The 18,319-nt window shown below is 36.1% G+C and overlaps 1 protein-coding gene across 7 annotated transcripts in view; it reads left to right on the top strand.

Annotated features, from left to right (window-relative positions):
* Positions 1 to 18,319, top strand: part of PTPRZ1 (protein tyrosine phosphatase receptor type Z1) — a 163,050-nt gene that overhangs the window by 15,856 nt on the left and 128,875 nt on the right. For all 7 annotated transcript variants that reach the window (XM_063446823.1, XM_063446822.1, XM_063446821.1 and 4 more), the window contains exon 2: positions 18,073 to 18,138. In XM_063446823.1, the coding sequence (XP_063302893.1) occupies positions 18,073 to 18,138 (66 nt within the window). The remainder of the gene's footprint in view (positions 1 to 18,072; positions 18,139 to 18,319) is intronic.

Here is an 18,319-nt window from a genome sequence, read left to right as displayed (position 1 = left end):
CCCAGCAGATCAGGGAATCCCTTAACTCCTCACTGACTGACCAATTCTACGACCGTGTCATTGGAACGGAACCCGGTCGGTAAGTGAGGAGTGTCTATAACACGTAGTAAAATTTAAAAAAAATATAGAAATGTATCTTAGAAGGAATCTATGCATTATCTATGCAAAGCATTAACAATTACAGATTTGTGTGAACCTTTACTATTTGGAAACATGTGAAACTGCTCCATCAGGGAAGACTGAAACCCATCAAAATGAACTTCTGCTATAGTACAGAGATATCTGGATTTTTTAATGGAATGAGTGATCAGGCTAGTAGGTTTTCAAATCTGTGTTTTGCTGTCATTGCATAGCACTTTTTTTTAAAGCTTTGTGGAAATAGGGATAGCTGCCATCAATACTGGTTTAGTGGATAAGCCTGAATAGTGTTCCCTTTTTGTCTAAGCAAGCGCTCAGCTACAGTTGAACAATTATTTTCCCTTGAACTAAGGCTAACATGTTGCAGAGCTCGTTATATGCAGGAATTGGTTGCCAGATCTCTGTGTGTCACAGTTATGTTTTACAGTTCCCCTAATGAATGTGAAATTTGATATATAGATAGCTGTATTTAATGTTTACCATACTTTTGGCAGAGAGCTATTTATTTTTTTCCTATTTATGCAAGGAAGCGTGCTCACGGTGTTTACACAAATTACAATGGCCAGATACAAGCGATGTTTTATGCAATCTGGAAGGAAGAATATAATATTATATGATTCATTGTGCTGGGTATGTTAAACTCTGTGCACAATAAGAAGCAGATGTTTTTTTTATTATTTTTTTGTTACCTATGTAAAATGTGTGAGACATTGTCCATTAAACTTGTGCAAGAAATTTAGGCTCGGCCATTTTACCAGAAAATAGAAAAATTTTTGGAGACACCCAGATGAAGGTCTCCATAACTTGCTCAATATGACTCAGCAGATGTTTGGTACGAAAAATCCAGTATGGAACTGATTGAACCAAAAGGGAATGAGAAGAGGCCAATCGGTGTACTTCAAAAAAGATGGATGTATACTCTTTGCAGTACACTTTTAGAAACATTTTCCAATCTTTTTGTTCAAAGATCTAGTGAGAGAAAGGAACCAACATAGGGAAAACAGAAGAAGCAGTAAAAACCAAAAACAAAATACGTATATGAATAAAAGGGACACTCAAGTCAGCAGAACCACTAGAGCCTAATGTAGCGGTTCTGGTGTCTATGGCCTGTCCCTTCAGACTTTGCAATTCAGAGAAGAGACAGTGTTTACATTTCTGGCTAGTAACAACTCTATCAGCAGTCACTCAGATGGCCACTACAGGTTCTTCCTATCTCGTAGAGGTGCATTCATTCAATGCATCACTATGAAGAGATACTGATTGGTGCAGCGCCTGGAATGTGCAATAGCTTTGGATTCGCTTAGATCATCAAGATTAACGATCTCAGCCATGGGGGCAGCTAATGAAGAGACCAGCACAGGGATGGGAAATAATGTAAGTAAAATACCTTTTTACGCCATTCTGGGGAGGGAAAGGGGGGCCTAAATAGCTAGTCCAACACTATATTGTTAGTAATACATGTTTGTATTCTTAAAAATATAGTGTTCTTTTAAGTATAACATGAGCATATTTTACCAGGCAGGATACATTGAGATTTCTCTTGTTTGAAGTATGTCCTGGGGCCTACAAACACTGCATTGTTACAACAGGGTACAATATAGTATAAAAAAAAAAAAAATAATAATAATATATACATTTAACATTACATACCAGGTAATAAATATAGTCAGCAATGACAGGTGCATTATGTATAGGGTAAGTTTTAAATGTCATCCTTTGCATGCAACTTGCTGACCCTGATTTGATTTAATTGACATCCTCAATAATTAAAGGGCACATAGTTGTTTTTTTTAATTATTTTTTTTAATTCTTTTCAGTCTTTAGAAAATCCAACAGGGAGTGGTTAACAGTTTGGGCTCTGGACAAGTAGAGTAAAAAGTTAAAGGATGTTTACTCTATTATTACTAACTATAACTAATGATGTATATCAACTGAGAATGTAAACCTCCATAACGTACACTTGTTACATTCTTTATATATGACCGTTCCCCTTTCCCTTTGCATTGTACCACAGTACTTTAACTCGAAAAAAAGACTTTCCCGTTTTCATTCTAATTGCATTGCAACTTCCAATTCTTTTATCCATGCCATAATTCTTTCATCACTCAATCCACTGGCACTTTAGCTAGAAGGAATTTTGTTGTAACTGTGTGTAAATTAGTATATGCCGTTTGTTGTACAGCCAAAACAGGCAGATCTTTCCTGCACAAGAAAGCAGTCTTTTTATTCTATGCCATAAAACTTTTCTTTACCACGCCAATTAAACGCATCGATTTCTGGAAAGTTCTATACTTATCAGACGGAATATCTGACAAATATCTGACAAACATCATTGTGGAGACCAAAATTGGGTTAGCTAGCCGTGGAATGTAACAAATATTCCAAAGTGGAGTACCGGCAAATCAGAGAATGTAACCCACCAAACCTCCATGACCAGGTATGGTGGGCCAATCGTATCCAGAAACAGGAAACTTTATAGACTGATGGCAATCAGAAAGCAGTGGCTAAAACAAACACATATCTTACAGAATGGTCTAGTCAAACTGAAAATCTGTGAAAAGATTGAAAATTGTTGTTCATGAACATTCTTTATGCAGCCTTCTAGAACTTCAGCAATTTTACAAGAACAAGGGTCTATTGAAGGGTCCATATGTACAAAGGTGTCCAACTGTGGTAGAGACCCTATGGTATTGTTGTCAAAATGGTTCTTTCAATTATTGACTCGTGGGTGAATAATTACACAACCAACACATCTTTATTTAACTTTGAAAGTGCTTGGTATGCTATGTAAAACAGGTCTCTCAAAATCCTACGAAAATTCATCGTAACTCCAGATTATAACATTAATGAGTGTGTAAATGCCCGAGTGAGTTGAATACCTAGGTGAAGGTCTATGCAAACATATTTCTAGCGTACAGTCTATAATATGTTACCTGGCGTACAAAGCATGGCAATATCATAGAGTCTTGAACCAGATGTTCAAGATGTGGAAGACTGCACAACAACTGAAACAAATCAAAGCAAAACTGTGAATACACTTAAAGAAATATGTTCCTAATTTGGGAAATACACATCTAAGGGATTTATTACACATGAAGAGAACAAAAGAAGATCTGTTGAATTGTTGTGGTTTCAATAATGAAACACAAAAAAACTGCCCAAGAAGACTTCAAATTATCTTATTTTTTATAAATAGGTTTGTGGCTGCAAATTTAAGCACTAAATAGAGAAACGTGGGATTCTAATAAATGTTCATTTAACTGATTATCCAAACATTTAAATTATTTAATGTTTCCTTTTGCATTTATCATATTCACTTACTTATATTGCTAAACTTTTTAAGAACCATTCATAGAGGTCAAGTGTAATATCTATTCAAGTCATATCATTTTAATTTACATATTACCAAAAAAGAAAAAAAATCTGTAGCACTACTAGATTTCTCCTATTTTATTCATCTAAAGTATTAAACCTTGATAGACTGATGCAATACTTATGTTCCTTAGCATAGAAGGGCACTTTATAATATATCATTTATTATGACCTCCACTGTATCAATGACAAAAATCCAGGTACGAGATGAAGGTCTCCATATCTTGCTTTCCATCAGTTTCATGTATTATATAATCTGAAATTTTAGCTTTTATAGAACATCCTAGGATTGTGTTTTATGGTCACAAACATCATCTGGCCATCCAACTATGCTGTTCCATTCCAGGCTTACATTGGCATTACTACGGGTGGTGCAGTCATATAGTCATGTGTGATCTTCATAGTGATTAAGTGCCAGAACTTCTGAAGTGCCTAGCAAGGGCATGTCTAGGTGGGGCTGACTTAGAGTGGAAACTCAAGTGGGTCTCAAAAGCCCCAGATCTGATTTCGGCACCCTTTCATAGTTAGCCCCATGTCTCTTATAATATTGAGAGAGAAGTAACACCCCCGATTATATAATCCGTGTCACTTTAAATGCACCAGGCTTGAAGTTAATAATACAGCACCCTGTGGGTCTATTGCTGTGAAGGGTTGTGATGCAGAGTGTGCAGGTTTAATGCTAGAAGTATGTGGTTAATCCTGCAAGTGCATGGTTAATTCAGCATGTTGAGGGGTTAATACAGAAGGTCTATAAATATAAATGTGCACAATAATCTGAATTAATTCAAATTCATTTGTAGTTATATCAGTATTTATAGAACAGTTAACATTTAGGATTTGGCATTGGGATGCGGTAAAGGGCTTTAATATATTTATATAGAGAGATAGAGGGGGCCAAAACCTTTACCAATAGGCCATAGTGCCAGTATTTGTTTCCACCCAATGTCACTGGTCCCTGGTGCCTTGTGAAAAACAGAAATTAAAAGAATATGCATACATTGCTATTTTTCCTAATTGAAGAGAAATACGCCAACCTCTTAAAGCAGTTATTGACTGTAAAACTCCACATCCTGATGATGAGATACATGAATGGGAAGTAACTATGTATTATGGGAAAATCATGCCATCAAACCCAATGTTTTGGCTAAAAACTAAATAAAAACCCAAAACACAACTTTGGACCATTGTTGTTTCTTAAGGTTTAATAATTATGGGCCAATACATTTTATTTATACACCTACATCTACATGTCCTTCATTATTTTATAATTTTTCTTTAATTTTCCCCCATTAAAGTCCTTCTGATATCATATAAAATTCAGCATGAAAAGGAATGTTGACTACTTTCCACGTTGATAAAAATTCATTCTGCAGTTTAATTGTTTGGCTGTTTCTTTTACAAACAATAAGCGAGGTGTACAATATCCGCTGTTCAATTATGCACGATCTACTGTATCATCTACTGTTTTCCCCTGTGACCACAGATAATGGCCTATCACTTTGTAGGCTAAAATACAAGCCTCGATGTTCATTATTTACTGGGAAGATTTACTTTTAATGTCTGTAAAAGGGTTTATCTCATGGGACCAACTCTGAATTTACACATTGTGTAATTGTGGTTAATTATGAAGATATAAGAAGCTGGTTATGTTATTGATCCCCGGTCGGTCATCAAATATTTAGGGTGCGGTAAAACTTGATATCTTAAACAACACAAATATGTCACGGGGATTTTGAATTCATAGAAAATTAATGAGGATCTCTCGTGTCAGGTCACAAGAAGAAATGGGCTTTCTTTTATGTATGGTATAAAGTACACCTAAAATATATATTGAACTCAAATTAAAGGTAAAAATAGCCAAGATAAAAAAAAATCTCTAAGTCCACTATGCATCCAGTTCAGCGACTTAGGCCTTTAATTTAAAATTCACTTGGAATTCTCACTTTAGTGAATTACCCTTATATGCCTAATCTTTCAAACATTTAAAAATATATGACAAAATAACCTTAAATAAATAATGGCTACCTGTGCTAGACTATTTTGTGCCCTGAACAAGACCAGCTACTTGCAACAACCCTCCCTCCCCCCCCCCAAAAAAATTGCATACTTTGTATGTCACTCCCTGCCCCCCCATCACCTTTGTTGGCCTTTTTCTCCTACAGCCCCATTGTGTGTCTCTTTCTTCCCCAGTCTCTTCCCCAGCACATTTTTGTGTGTCTCTCTCCCAGCCCCTTTGCATGTCTGTTTTCTCTTACCAAGCCTCTCTGGTAGTGTCACTTACCCCTCCCCAAGCCTCTCTGCATGTTTCATTGTCACCTTTCCCAATCCCCTCTGTGTTTGTCACTGTCCCCTTACATATCCCGTCTGAGTGTCTCTGTGTCCCCTTCCCTAGCCCCTCTGTGTGTAATTTTCTAATTCCCCACCCTCTGTGTGTGTGTGTGTGTGTGTGTGTGTCTTTGTCCATTTCCCTATCCCTCTCTATGTGTCATTGTCCTCTTCCCCAGGCCCTTTTGTGTGTTTTTCTCTCTTCCCCCTTGCACACCTTCTCACCTCCCCTGTGTAGCGTGGTCATATGGATTACAGATAGGGGATCTTCTGTATCATCTACCCAGTCTGACAGGAAGCTGTTTGTTGCTCCCAGTGAGCACTTCCTGTCAGATGGTCAGATGATGCAGAAGATCCTCTACCCACAGTCTACCTACAAGAAGTGATTGGCAGGAGGGGGAGCGCTGTACTGTGCACTCTCCTCCTGTCTGTCACCCAGACCCTAGTTGAACTGGGCAGCTGCCTAGCAGAAATTTTGACCCTGGCTACCTGTATATTTCAAACAGGTTCCTCATTTCATATTAAAAAAAAAAAAAAATACACAGAAACTCAGAACAAAACCTTGGGAACCTTAACTGAAACAAGTCATTAGAATATAGAGTATTGAACAATGGATTTGCAATAGTTGGGTCAATGGTCTTTGTGGACAAAGCAAATTCATAAGAGTGTTAAGTAAAGAAATCACAATGAAAAGTGTCAAGTAGAAAGTTGGATTCAAGGAAGATAGTTAATGAGGCATCTTAATAAAACGTGATGAGTTATGGTGAGAAAGGTCAATGGGTACACACGGGCATTATGCAAAGTGAGGGCTTTTTTATCATGGGAGAAATAGCTATATGTTGGAATGGGATGAATAAAATACTAGAGGAGAGAGACGGAGAACATGGATCAAGATGGGAATACGGAGATCAAATCAGATTGTGAGGGGACAGGATCACAGGGACAGGTGGTGAGGCTGGGGGAATAGCAGAATTATAGAAAGTGTCCCTGATGTCCCTGAAAATTCTGCCAGAAATGAACTGTTTCTATGGAAATAATGCTTCAATTCCAACTGTTATCTGATTCAATAAATATGACACAATTTCATGTAGAATTAAGTAGCATTTTTTGTTGTGTGTCATTTTTATATTGTATTGTTTACAATGTATATTTTTCTTTTTATGCTTTATCTAATTATTTTTTTCTAAGGATAGAGCAGGAAATGTGTAATGGATCACTTAACAAACACATTTCCATTCATATTCGCAATTAATGTTCATGTTAATTACATCCACTGAACGTGTATTTACTGCAAATTTTACATCCTCTTTGGCTGATTCAGCTTGTGTGTGTATATATATATATATATATATATATATATATATATATATATATATATATATACATGCTGATTCAGCCAATGACTACAACCAAACCATAAATAATTGTGTTTAAATAATTCATCAGGAGCTTTGATTTGCCCATTCTGTGCCAAGTGATGTTACTAGTGATATAAACTTTCATCATTACGGGACATTCTGAGACTGGAGGAATATGTCTATCACCTTACTATGTGTTAGCTTGACTTTCTCATCCTCTTATTTTTATTTATTTTATTTTTTTATGTCACAATAGATAATGTGATTTTACACAAAACATATACGATTAATAAGAAAATTACTAAAAAACATTTTGTTCCGCTCTTTTTGATATAAAGACTTGCTTCCAGATTGGGAATGAGAACAACTACAACATAAAAATTAAAAAAAAAATGTGGAAAAGATTAACATTTTTATCAAAAACTAGTTCAGTTACTTATTCCTATAGAAAATCACAAGAGTAAAAAAAAATTGAATTTAAAAAGGAATTTCAAATACAACAACCAACAGCTGCCAAATAATTTAGAACTTAATGAAGGAATCTAGTAAGGTTGTTGAGAAACATGCCAAGGCAATAACTGAACTTGCTGCAGGGTGTTTTGTAAAAAAACAAATAGGTGACAACACTAGAGAAGTGTGAAATCCGAGCCACATACACATCTCTCGCTACACAAAATCCAGCAAGTTCATCAAGTTCAATATTTCATAGATCTATTGCCAGTGTCTACAAAAAAACAAAACACAAACAAACAAGCAAAACGTCTTATTAAGTCAAAAAGGTCATTAAATTTGTCCTTGAATCAAAATACTAATAACACCATATGAACTCTTATAATTCTGTTGGTTAATGGTAAAGTTGTACCAAACAATGTAAAAAAGATCACAATTATTGGATCAAGGTGTAACTCCATTGTGCTTGAAAGACCAAAATGATGTTAAACCTAAATCATGTTCACACATATTGGTGGCATTGTTATATTCTTTTATATTAATTATGGGAGCTAAAAATAATTTAAAAGAATTTGGTCTTAGAATTTTTTTTTTATATATGTGTAAATTGAGGGATTCCATATGTTTCACATTTGGGGATATGAGACCAAAAATTGCATTTTCAAGTGTTACGCTGGCAAAGAAAACTCTTGCGTGAATTGAAAAACTCCCAATGAGAAGTATAGAAATAGAGACAGGGAATAGCATTTATTAGATAAACATAACAAGTTGGTGGCAATTGGATACATTTAAGCCAAAAATCCTAAGGCTGTCCTAAGCAGGGTACGGCTGGCAAATCTCAATACCTGTCAATACTGTTAGTGGTAGCGACAGGGAGATACTGTCAGAAGCTACTAAGAAGTCATCTGTTGCTAAGTCTTTAAATTGGCTAACTGATAATGCATGTGTTACCTTGCATCAAAGTAAAGAGCGATGGCAGATTTTTTAAAACTCCCTCTGATGAAAATATGACTGGTCGGGTGTATCTAGTGTAGGCCCGAGTTTAATATTGTTGGGTAAGCTTTTCAAATGATTAAATATTTTTGGATACATTTTTAAAAAGATTTTTTCAAAATATTTTTAAAAATGTCACATTACAACAACATGTATCAATATACCAAAATATTTTTCAGAATGTTAAATAATTTTAAAATATTATCCAAAAATATAACCTCCTTTGGTAAAACGTATCCAACGATTAAATCAATGCCATCATTGCTAGTTTGATAGATTCCCGACAGGAAACTTATTAAGCTTGAGCTGTACGTTGACTCGACTCTCCATTACTGCAAGTCAGAATAGCAAACCGCAAAGATCTTTTAATACAAATAAAAGCATAAATATTTTTCGCTTATGATGGTTTTATAAATCAAACCAATTGTCTGTATATCATAACCACACCATTTTTATGTGGGGAGCCTGTTACTTTTCAATCTGTGATTTCTCCCTAACAAAGGCAAAATATCTGATTGTAAATTATTAATTATCAGACAGTTTCAGAGGTATTTAGTATAGTTTTTGGTGGTTATATATTTTATATTGTACTTATTCTCAGTAACTAGATATGTATTTAATTCTGTTGGCTAAGGGAATAAATAGGTCAGTTTTGCTATTAAACGGAAACCAAAGTATTCCAATCTGAATGTCCAGAAACGTCAAAATGCACGTGAGGTCATTTGACGAGAGGTTTTAATTAGATTGAAATTTTAGGGTGATTAATTTGACCAATTTCTGGGAAAATGCATCTATAGCAACTGAAGATGCAAAATCTGAGGCGAAAGAAAAGAGAACGTTTTGATTCAACAAATGTGTGATAGTTTCCTGGTGAAGAAAAAATATATAAATATCAAACAGTGGTGAAATATAACCTTAAAGGATCACTATAGGGCCAGGAACACAAATATGTATTCCTGACCCTATAGTGTTAAAACCACCATCTAGCCACCCTGGGCCCCTCATGCCTCCCTAAATATAGCAAAATCGTACTGTATTCAAACCTGAAGCTGCTAGCTCTGGCTCTGTTTCCTTTAGACCTGCCCACTGTCTGCTGACATCAGCAGAAGTGGTAGCCTGATCCAATTACAGTGCTTCCCCATAGGATTGGCTGAGACTGACAAAGAGGCAGATCAGGGGCAGAGCCCGCATGATTCAAACACAGCCCTGGCCAATCAGCATTTCATCATAGAGATGAATTGAATCAATGAATCTCTGTGAGGAAAGTTCAGTGTCTGCATGCAGAGGGAAGAGATACTGAATGTTTGGATGCATTTTAGGCAGCCATGACCCAGGAAGAATCTCTGACAGCCATCTGAGGAGTGGCCAGTGAAGTTATCACTAGGCTGTAATGTAAACACTCGATTTTCTCTGAAAAGACAGTGTTTACAGCAGAAAGCCTGAAGTTAATGATTCTACTCACCAGAACAAATTCAATAAGCTGTTGTTGTTCTGTTGACTATAGTGTCCCTTTAATTTGAAATAATTTTGAATGTCGACAAACATTGCAAAATACACTATCAAATTTTAAAAAAAATAATAAAATAAAGAAATGTGCTATAGGCTGTACCCATACTCACATCCATTTCCATATTCTATTTTTGCGCACAAGATCAGTAATTGAGAGAAAAAGGGAACAGACACAGCGAGTATTGTACGCAGGAGATTATCCAGTTGACTTTAGTCTGGGCTCCATATGTTCATTCTCTCTGTTGAACCTTCAAATTCCAATGCCATTTCAGGCACATCATGATATTAAGGGATTTTCATGATTTGTTTAAACCCTGACCTGTTAAGGAGTTAATTTTCCCTTTAACTTTGATTTTGAAAGGAATGCCAGACTGTGCAGAGGAGAATATTCTCAGTATATCTGAACAAAATGATGAGCAGATTCAAAGTGCTTAGGGATATAATGTCTCCATGGTAATATTACATAAAGCGAGTTTATTTTACAGATATATCACAACTGAAATGAAATTGTGCTTCAAAGAAATTAAATTGTTTATATTACAATCATTTTCAAATAATTGTTTCAATCATTTTAATAGGAAAGATTGATTTATGTTGCAGAATACAAATGATTTATGATTGCCAAAGAAAAATTATTAAAACGCGTACTTTTGATATTCAGTGCAAAACATATTTCAGTGTAGTACAGCAATACGGAAGGACAATTTTAAAAACACCGCTAACTAAAATCTGGGCAATGTTTTAAAATTGGTCCAGTCAACATGGAAACCATTGGAACGATCCTGCTGATTATTCCTCTTTCACATTTCTGACATCAACTATGATGGTAACGTGGTCAAAAATATCAAAATATAAGAAGGATGAAGAGACTAAACAATTTAACTGTGGAGAATTTTGGGGGGAAATTGTATTGCTCTTAAAAGTTTATTAAAACAACAGTGAATTGTGCTAAGTTACTAAAAGAGATAAATAAATAAATTCAAACCAAAAAAGACAAACTGACAAGTTTTTCTAATTAGAAATATTTTACAACTCTACTATTTGGGGGGTTTCATGTTTAATTGACCACTTTTTCTCATATGCAAGTTATGTCCACTCAGCCCTGTTTAAAAAAAAAAAAAACATTGTAGGCACTATAACAACTTAATTTTATTGAAGTTGTTATAGTGATATACAGCTGCCCCCTTTGTCCTAGCCTCCAGTTCTCCACTGGAAGATATTTGGAATGCAAAGGGGTCCATGAAGCCTAAATAACCACAAGGACACAACAGAGTTATAAAAAAGAGTGCAGGCTAAATATATCTCTAAACGTACATGCCATCATTCATTCTTTTACTTTTCAAATTATTTTTATTGAACATTTATTTTAAAACACATGGAAACATAATAATAACACTGTGTTTTCTGTTATTTGTATTCTGTTGTACAGAGGTGTGGGATTTTGTTGGTGGTTTATAAAAAAATATTAATATTAATAATAAAGGGTTAATTGTTAAAAAAAAACAAAAACAGAAAAAACAACAAAACAAAAAACAGTTTAGTTGCTCTTTAAGTTCTTTAGGAGATGATCTTCCTATGGGTATATCATTCTTCAAGTATATATATTGGCAGAATAATCCTCATGGATGTCAGGGTGGTAATGTGCCAAATATCATTATGATAAAGCTAGGAATCGTGTTGTACACATGGCAGGCATTTGGATTTGCAATCTGTGTATCTGCATATGCAGTATAGTGAAAATACGTGCTATACAAATGAACATATTGCACTTCACAGTAAAACACTGTATTGTGTTCTAAAGCAAGACCATTTAGAGAACAGCAAAAGTGCCATTTTATAAGTAGTGACCACCAGTAGTCCGTTAATCTACAACTATTGATGGATCTCTTTAAGCTACAGGGTCTTCATAATTAACATAAAATATATTTTGCATTTATTTATTCTATTGTTTTCATGCATGCATCTATTAAGTATAGGTGTAAATTGGATATGTTCAAAACATAGTTAGGAATCGCCTGAATATTTAAGGTTGGACATTGAGAACTATTGAGCATAGAAACTCGAGAAATCATGGTTCCACAACTATCCCAGGGTTCCTAGCAGGACATGCCGGACATAGTGTTTCACACTTCATACTGCCTTTCTTTGGGTGCCCTTAGCAATAGACAGTGTTTTTTAAGCACAGCTTTTTTTAAAATCAAATCATGGGCCATGATCCAAAAGGACCGGTGACCAGAAGCCAGAACGCTGCTGCCAGACTGATTTTCCTCTCTAGTCGGTTCTCACACCTCACCCCTCTGTCAGTCCTTACATTGGCTTCCTGTATGCTATAGGAGTCAATTCAATGTACTAATTCACACCTATAAAGCACTGAACAACTCTAGCCCCTCTTATATCTCCTCACAGATCCATAGGTATGTCCCTTCTCGGTCTCTCCGCTCTGCCCGTGACCACCTCCTGTCCGTTGTCCGCACCCGTACGGCCAACTCACGCTTGCAGAACTTCTCACGGGCGGCTGCCTTCCTATGGTATAGCCTGCCTACCTCCACCAGACTCTCCCCTAGTCTTGCATCTTTTAAGAAGTGCTCGTTAGGAAAGCTTATGGCCTCCCAGAGTAACCTCTACCTCACATACCTGTCTCTTGCTCTCTCCTAAAGGACAGCCCACCTTATTTGACTGCAAATTCCTGTCCTAATGTGTTTTACACCCCACCTCCTATAGAATGTAAGCTCAATTGAGCAGGGTCCTCTTCAACCTATTGTTCCCGTAAGTTCTTTGTAAATGTCCTATTTATAGTTAAATCCCCCTCTCATAATATTGTAAAGCGCTACGGAATCTGTTGGCGCTATATAAATGGCAATAATAATAATATTATTATTATTATTAGGTATATGCTTTGGGTATGTCAGGGTGGCGGTCCGGTGCCCGGGACCCAGACACTATCCGGGCAGCGGTGCGAAGACCGGGACCCAGTATGCCTAATGTTTAGAGTAGGAGTCACAGTGTGGAGGTGGATTAGCAGGGTCTGGTGCAGGGAAACCGCACGCCCCTTGGTGTTGAGCACCAGCGTTTGTGCAGCTACATACCAGAACCCTGATTCAGCTTATGCGGATCCCAGGAACTAGGAGCAGGAATTAAGCAGACCTCCCAGAGCTAAATAGGGAGGCTCTGCGGCAAGAATATATCCAGTACAGAAATAAGGCAAGACTAGAGATAGGCACCAAACATGAAAACAAGACAAAGCTAATAGAACCCAGAACCACAGAAGGATAGTAAGCTAAACCCAGAACATGTACACAAGACACAAGGGAAATATGAACATAACATGGGCATGACTGTACAGGACTGTACATGGACTGGGTATACAAACTAAAACAAGACAAGATAAGATAGGCAAAACAAGAGGAGACATAACTAAGTACTACATATGAAATTCATGGGGATTTAGTCACATTATATGTCATACATTGCATAAGCCTGCCAACAACGCCAATGTACCCCATATCTGGCAGGTCCTACTCTGCCTAATGTAAGCTAAACCAACATAAGAAAACCCATAGTACTTACCTGCAAGAAAGGGCAGAAGACTTGAGCAGCTGCCTGCAGGAACACTGAAACAAAAGGAATGATGGAAAACAAACTGGTGTGTCAACATAAAACAAACATTTAAAGGAAACCTGGAGACTGGGAATTCCCGGGACGGAATACAGGAATGAACCCAGAAACTCAGCATAAAGAAAACCAAACATAGAATAGAAAACCAAAAAAACAAGAAAAACTAAACAAGAATTGTAAAAAGAGTACTGGATACCAGAAGCCATAGCCAGAATGATCAGCAGCGAGGAACAGGATGTGACAGGGTACCTGTTTTTTCTATTTTGTTTCTTAAATGATTGTGAATATGATTCAAACATATGAGTTGGGCCTGAGTCAGGATATAGGAAAGATAGAAGAGAGTACATTGGCTCTGTAAGGTCCATTAGACAAACATGAGGAAGTATGGAGAACATTGCAATATTACTTGAGCACCTCCAGTTACACCTAGAGTCTATATAGTCCCAATTACTATTATAGGTTTGTGTCAGTAGTGAGCTTTCACAATGAGATGGGGTTATGTTGGGTTGAAGTTGGACCACCCTCTTTCATTATGCATTCACACCTGAACCTGTTATCCCACCCCACTTTTTTTTCTTTTTTTCCCCCACCTTTCTGTCTCAGTACCTGTTAGCTGCCTTTCTCGTTTCTACATTCCTAAATGTCACTCACAATAAACATTATATGTGATGCAACTTACAGCATAGCATTCCTTGACAAGTAACATTGGCATACTTAACTCCCTGAACTCACCTTGAAAAGTGGAGTGTCTAGTGGAGAGAAAGGAGCATAGGTTGGTGGTGCATAGGGTGAGGGGTTGAACAAACTTGTCTCAATTACCTAATGAAATTAAGATCCCTGAGATTCCACCTAGCAGGACTAGTAATAGACTCTTCCTCAGAATTCTCACTCTTGAACATAGGGTATTGTAAATGATGATCATATAACTGTTGTCCACACGGAGCATACTCTGAATCCACTGTTGCTCTAACACTGCTTTCTTCTCACAAGTATGTTCTGTTCATGTCTGTTTGCAATGACAAAGGTATTGTCATTGCTTTTTGTAATACAATTACTGTGAAAAGTGACATTGATTTTTTTTGTTTGTAGCACTCTAAATCAGGGGTAGGCAACCTTCGCCACTCCAGATGTTGTGGACTACATCTCGCATAATGCTGGCAAAAATATAGTCCATGAAATCTGGAGTGCCAACGACTGCCTACCCCTGCTCTAAACAAAAACATAAATAAAGACTGTTAAAAAAAAAGGTATTTAATACAAGGTATTTTATTCAACTGGCTCATCTAAAGACCTGATCCAAATATTTGTCTCACAGATTAAGCTGAACATTGCCTGCCGACCCCTTGTATTCAAGAATAATAAGTTTTAATGCACCCTTAGGTGGGTCTCCAGTCTAAGCCTAGATGATATTACTGGTCACCCCAATCCTATATGGTTACAGGAAATCTCTTTTTAGACTCAAACTCAACTACTGTACTTGTAGAACCCTCCTGTTGGAAGACCCAGTTGAGAATATGATAGATAAAAAAAAAGAGTTAACCTTATCCCTAAATTAGAATCTTCTAGATCTTCTGTCTTTGTTCTATGAAACGTGGAACAAAAAAGAATAATGTGTTTTCTAATAAGATAATGTAGGCGTTTCATGGTGTATTCGCTGATGCAGAATCGTTGTCCAGGCAACTGCAGTCAAAATATGAATACATTTAGAGTGAGAAGGACTATTGAATAGTATTTTAACTAAAGTCATTTCGGGGAGTGTGGGTAAAAGCACAGTCTGTTTCAGTAAAATATATACCCTCTAATACTGGAAATTCTGAATGCAAGTTCATGACCTATAACATATATAGCACAGCAACTGTCACATTGTCAACATGTAAAAAAAAATAGGCCCTCTGAATGACTGGAGCATTTAATCCCATAAAAACCACTGGTTGGGATTTACTGGCAGTAAAGATGCCTTTAATCAAATCTTGTTCTTCAACTGTTGGAAGTTCTGTGAACTATTAGGTCAATGCCAATACAGATTCTAAAAAATACATACTTTTTTTTATTCATTATCGAAGCAAGTAAAAAAAATCTTTGAAGGGATACAGGGCACAACATTCTGTTTACAGAATACAGAAAGCTAAAAGGTTTTACTAGATTTTATCTCCATCCTATGGCCAGATGTTTTGGTTTGGATTCCCCCAACCTGCAACTTATTAAAGGAGAGCAGGTAGAACATGCCATGGACCATCCTATGGTGCCTGGACATTGAATTTGATTACTGTTAGCTGAAACAGTAGCTTATTACTATAGAAAGGGAAGCCTGCATATACTATTCCTGGTAAAGTGCTCTCTCTCTCACCTCGAATCATAGTTCCATCTTTCGGCCTGGAAATTACTTCATGTAAAGAAGTCTCCTCTTGACTTTTATCATATGTTTCCAACATTCTTTTTATATCTCTTTTCTGTTTTTTTGTATCCACACTTGAGAAGTTGTATTAGAATCTTTGATTACATTTTTTTGATACAGTAGCATTTTTATTAGACAATTTAATACATTGCTCATCTCTTCATTTTCTCACAAAATCGATATCTGGAGGTTTCTTCTTCGGTCTACTGTACATTGTTAAAATACTTGATTATTTTCTTTTCGTAATATAATCATGCTAATTCTCATTGTCTCTACTTTTGACAAACCGAACATACTGCTTCCTAGCGACCTTCGTCTGCTACACTAATCACTTTATCCCATCTGATTAAATATGCAATCTCTCATTCCTTATTACATTATTCTGTTTATATCTATCTCTCCTTTTGTATTCTAGATTGATTTTCACAAATTAGTCCTAGTGAGATTAAAGGATAATTTTTATAGATGTTTTGTCTTTGGGCATGTTACAGATCTACCCCCTCCGACTGCATGGATATTTACTTATGGATAATATTCTAAGCAATGTTAAGCCTAATGGTTTAACCATATACTCTTTTTATCATTCATTATATTACAGCCTTGGGTGAAAATATGTTTTCGACACTATACCACCATAACATTTTGAAAGGGTTAGTCACGGCATCTGTTTTCGAATCTGTTGTTCAGTTTCATGTGTTTAACTTGAAGCATGTTAACGCTTGTATTTTCCTGCTAAACACTCAACATTCAATAGCACTTCTTTAATGTTCAAGAATAAAGGCTCAAATTGTAAAGAAGAAGAAAAAAGAACGTTAAAAAGCTTTCAAGTGAGGACCCCTAACAGAGGAATATTTTGTTAAGCTTTCTTTTTGTATTTGTTCTGTGCTTGCATTGTTAATAAGTGCTGTCTGTGTAAAACGAGCACTGTTCATATATAAGGATGCCCCAGAGGGTACATGATCTATTTTAATCTGCGGTAAAGTAAGTTTTTTATTTGATCAAATGAAATTTCAAGGAATGGTTGAAGCTAAAGTCAACCTGTTATTTTCTTGTGATTGAAGAAAAGCTATCACATTCATAGATTGGCCATCTTGTGCCTTCCATAAACCAACATACTACATTTCTCGGAAAGATTCTTAGCTGCACATTCATTCAAGAACACTGCATACACTAACAATGTCTTCTTGATAATTTCTTCTATGATAATTTAATCATTTTAAGTTCGAAATTCTTTAAATAGAGTTTTGACATTTTTGTTCTGTATTCTTATATGTAAATTTTGATACTGTTCTTTTCAATTTAAATATATGCTTTTCCGACAAAATAGTATTTCTGATAGGTATACACTCAACGGTGTTTTTAATGAAGCATATAATGCAATATGGCCTTAAAAATTGTGTTCATTATTTAACTCTGTCTTTTCGCAGAGTTTAATTTGGGTTCAACTATGACATGACGGTAATGCATACTGTGTACATTGTTTTCTTTTCCCCACTTTCCCCCAGAATCTGCTAGTGTCTCCCCCTAGAGTTTGCGATTTGAATCTACCGGGAATCCGATCTACTGCTACTATAAAGAGAGACTTTTACGGAAGCTGAGATTAGAATGCTCTTCGTAATGTTCTCTTATAGCAATTACATATAAAATAAGTCTTTCTGCGGTAATAGTGTTAGTGCTGGGTGAGAGCATATTTGAACTATTCAAGAGATCTTGGTGTGCTTAAATATTTATCTAGCTGCATTTATGATCTTGGTCACTCAGAAATCGATGGAAAAAGATAAACTAATGGTAGTCTTCAGTCTGACACACAAAGTTTTTGCTTCTTGGGATAGTAAAAGTAGGAATGACTTTCAAACATTTAAACTTCAATTTAAATTGTTCCATCTTCATGTCTTTCTTTTGTGTTTGCTTTATTAGGTTTGGCTTTTGGATACTACAGGCACCAGAGGAAATTAATTGAAGAAATCGATTGGTCATACACAGGTACGCCTTTTGGTTTTCAGTATTCATTATTGCACAGATATGGTTTGTTGCATTCAAGCCATTACAGTAATATTAAATGAATGTACTCATCAAATTGTTTAATTTACTCCTCTTTGTCATTGCTTTCACACTAATACTATTGATATCAAACTGGTTGAACCTACGGAGGTCAGTTTACGGT

Source organism: Pelobates fuscus, chromosome 3, assembly GCF_036172605.1.
Source record: "Pelobates fuscus isolate aPelFus1 chromosome 3, aPelFus1.pri, whole genome shotgun sequence".
NCBI lineage: Eukaryota > Metazoa > Chordata > Amphibia > Anura > Pelobatidae > Pelobates > Pelobates fuscus.
The sequence above is the reverse complement of the archived record's forward strand: the minus strand, read 5'-3'. Positions and strand labels throughout refer to the sequence as shown.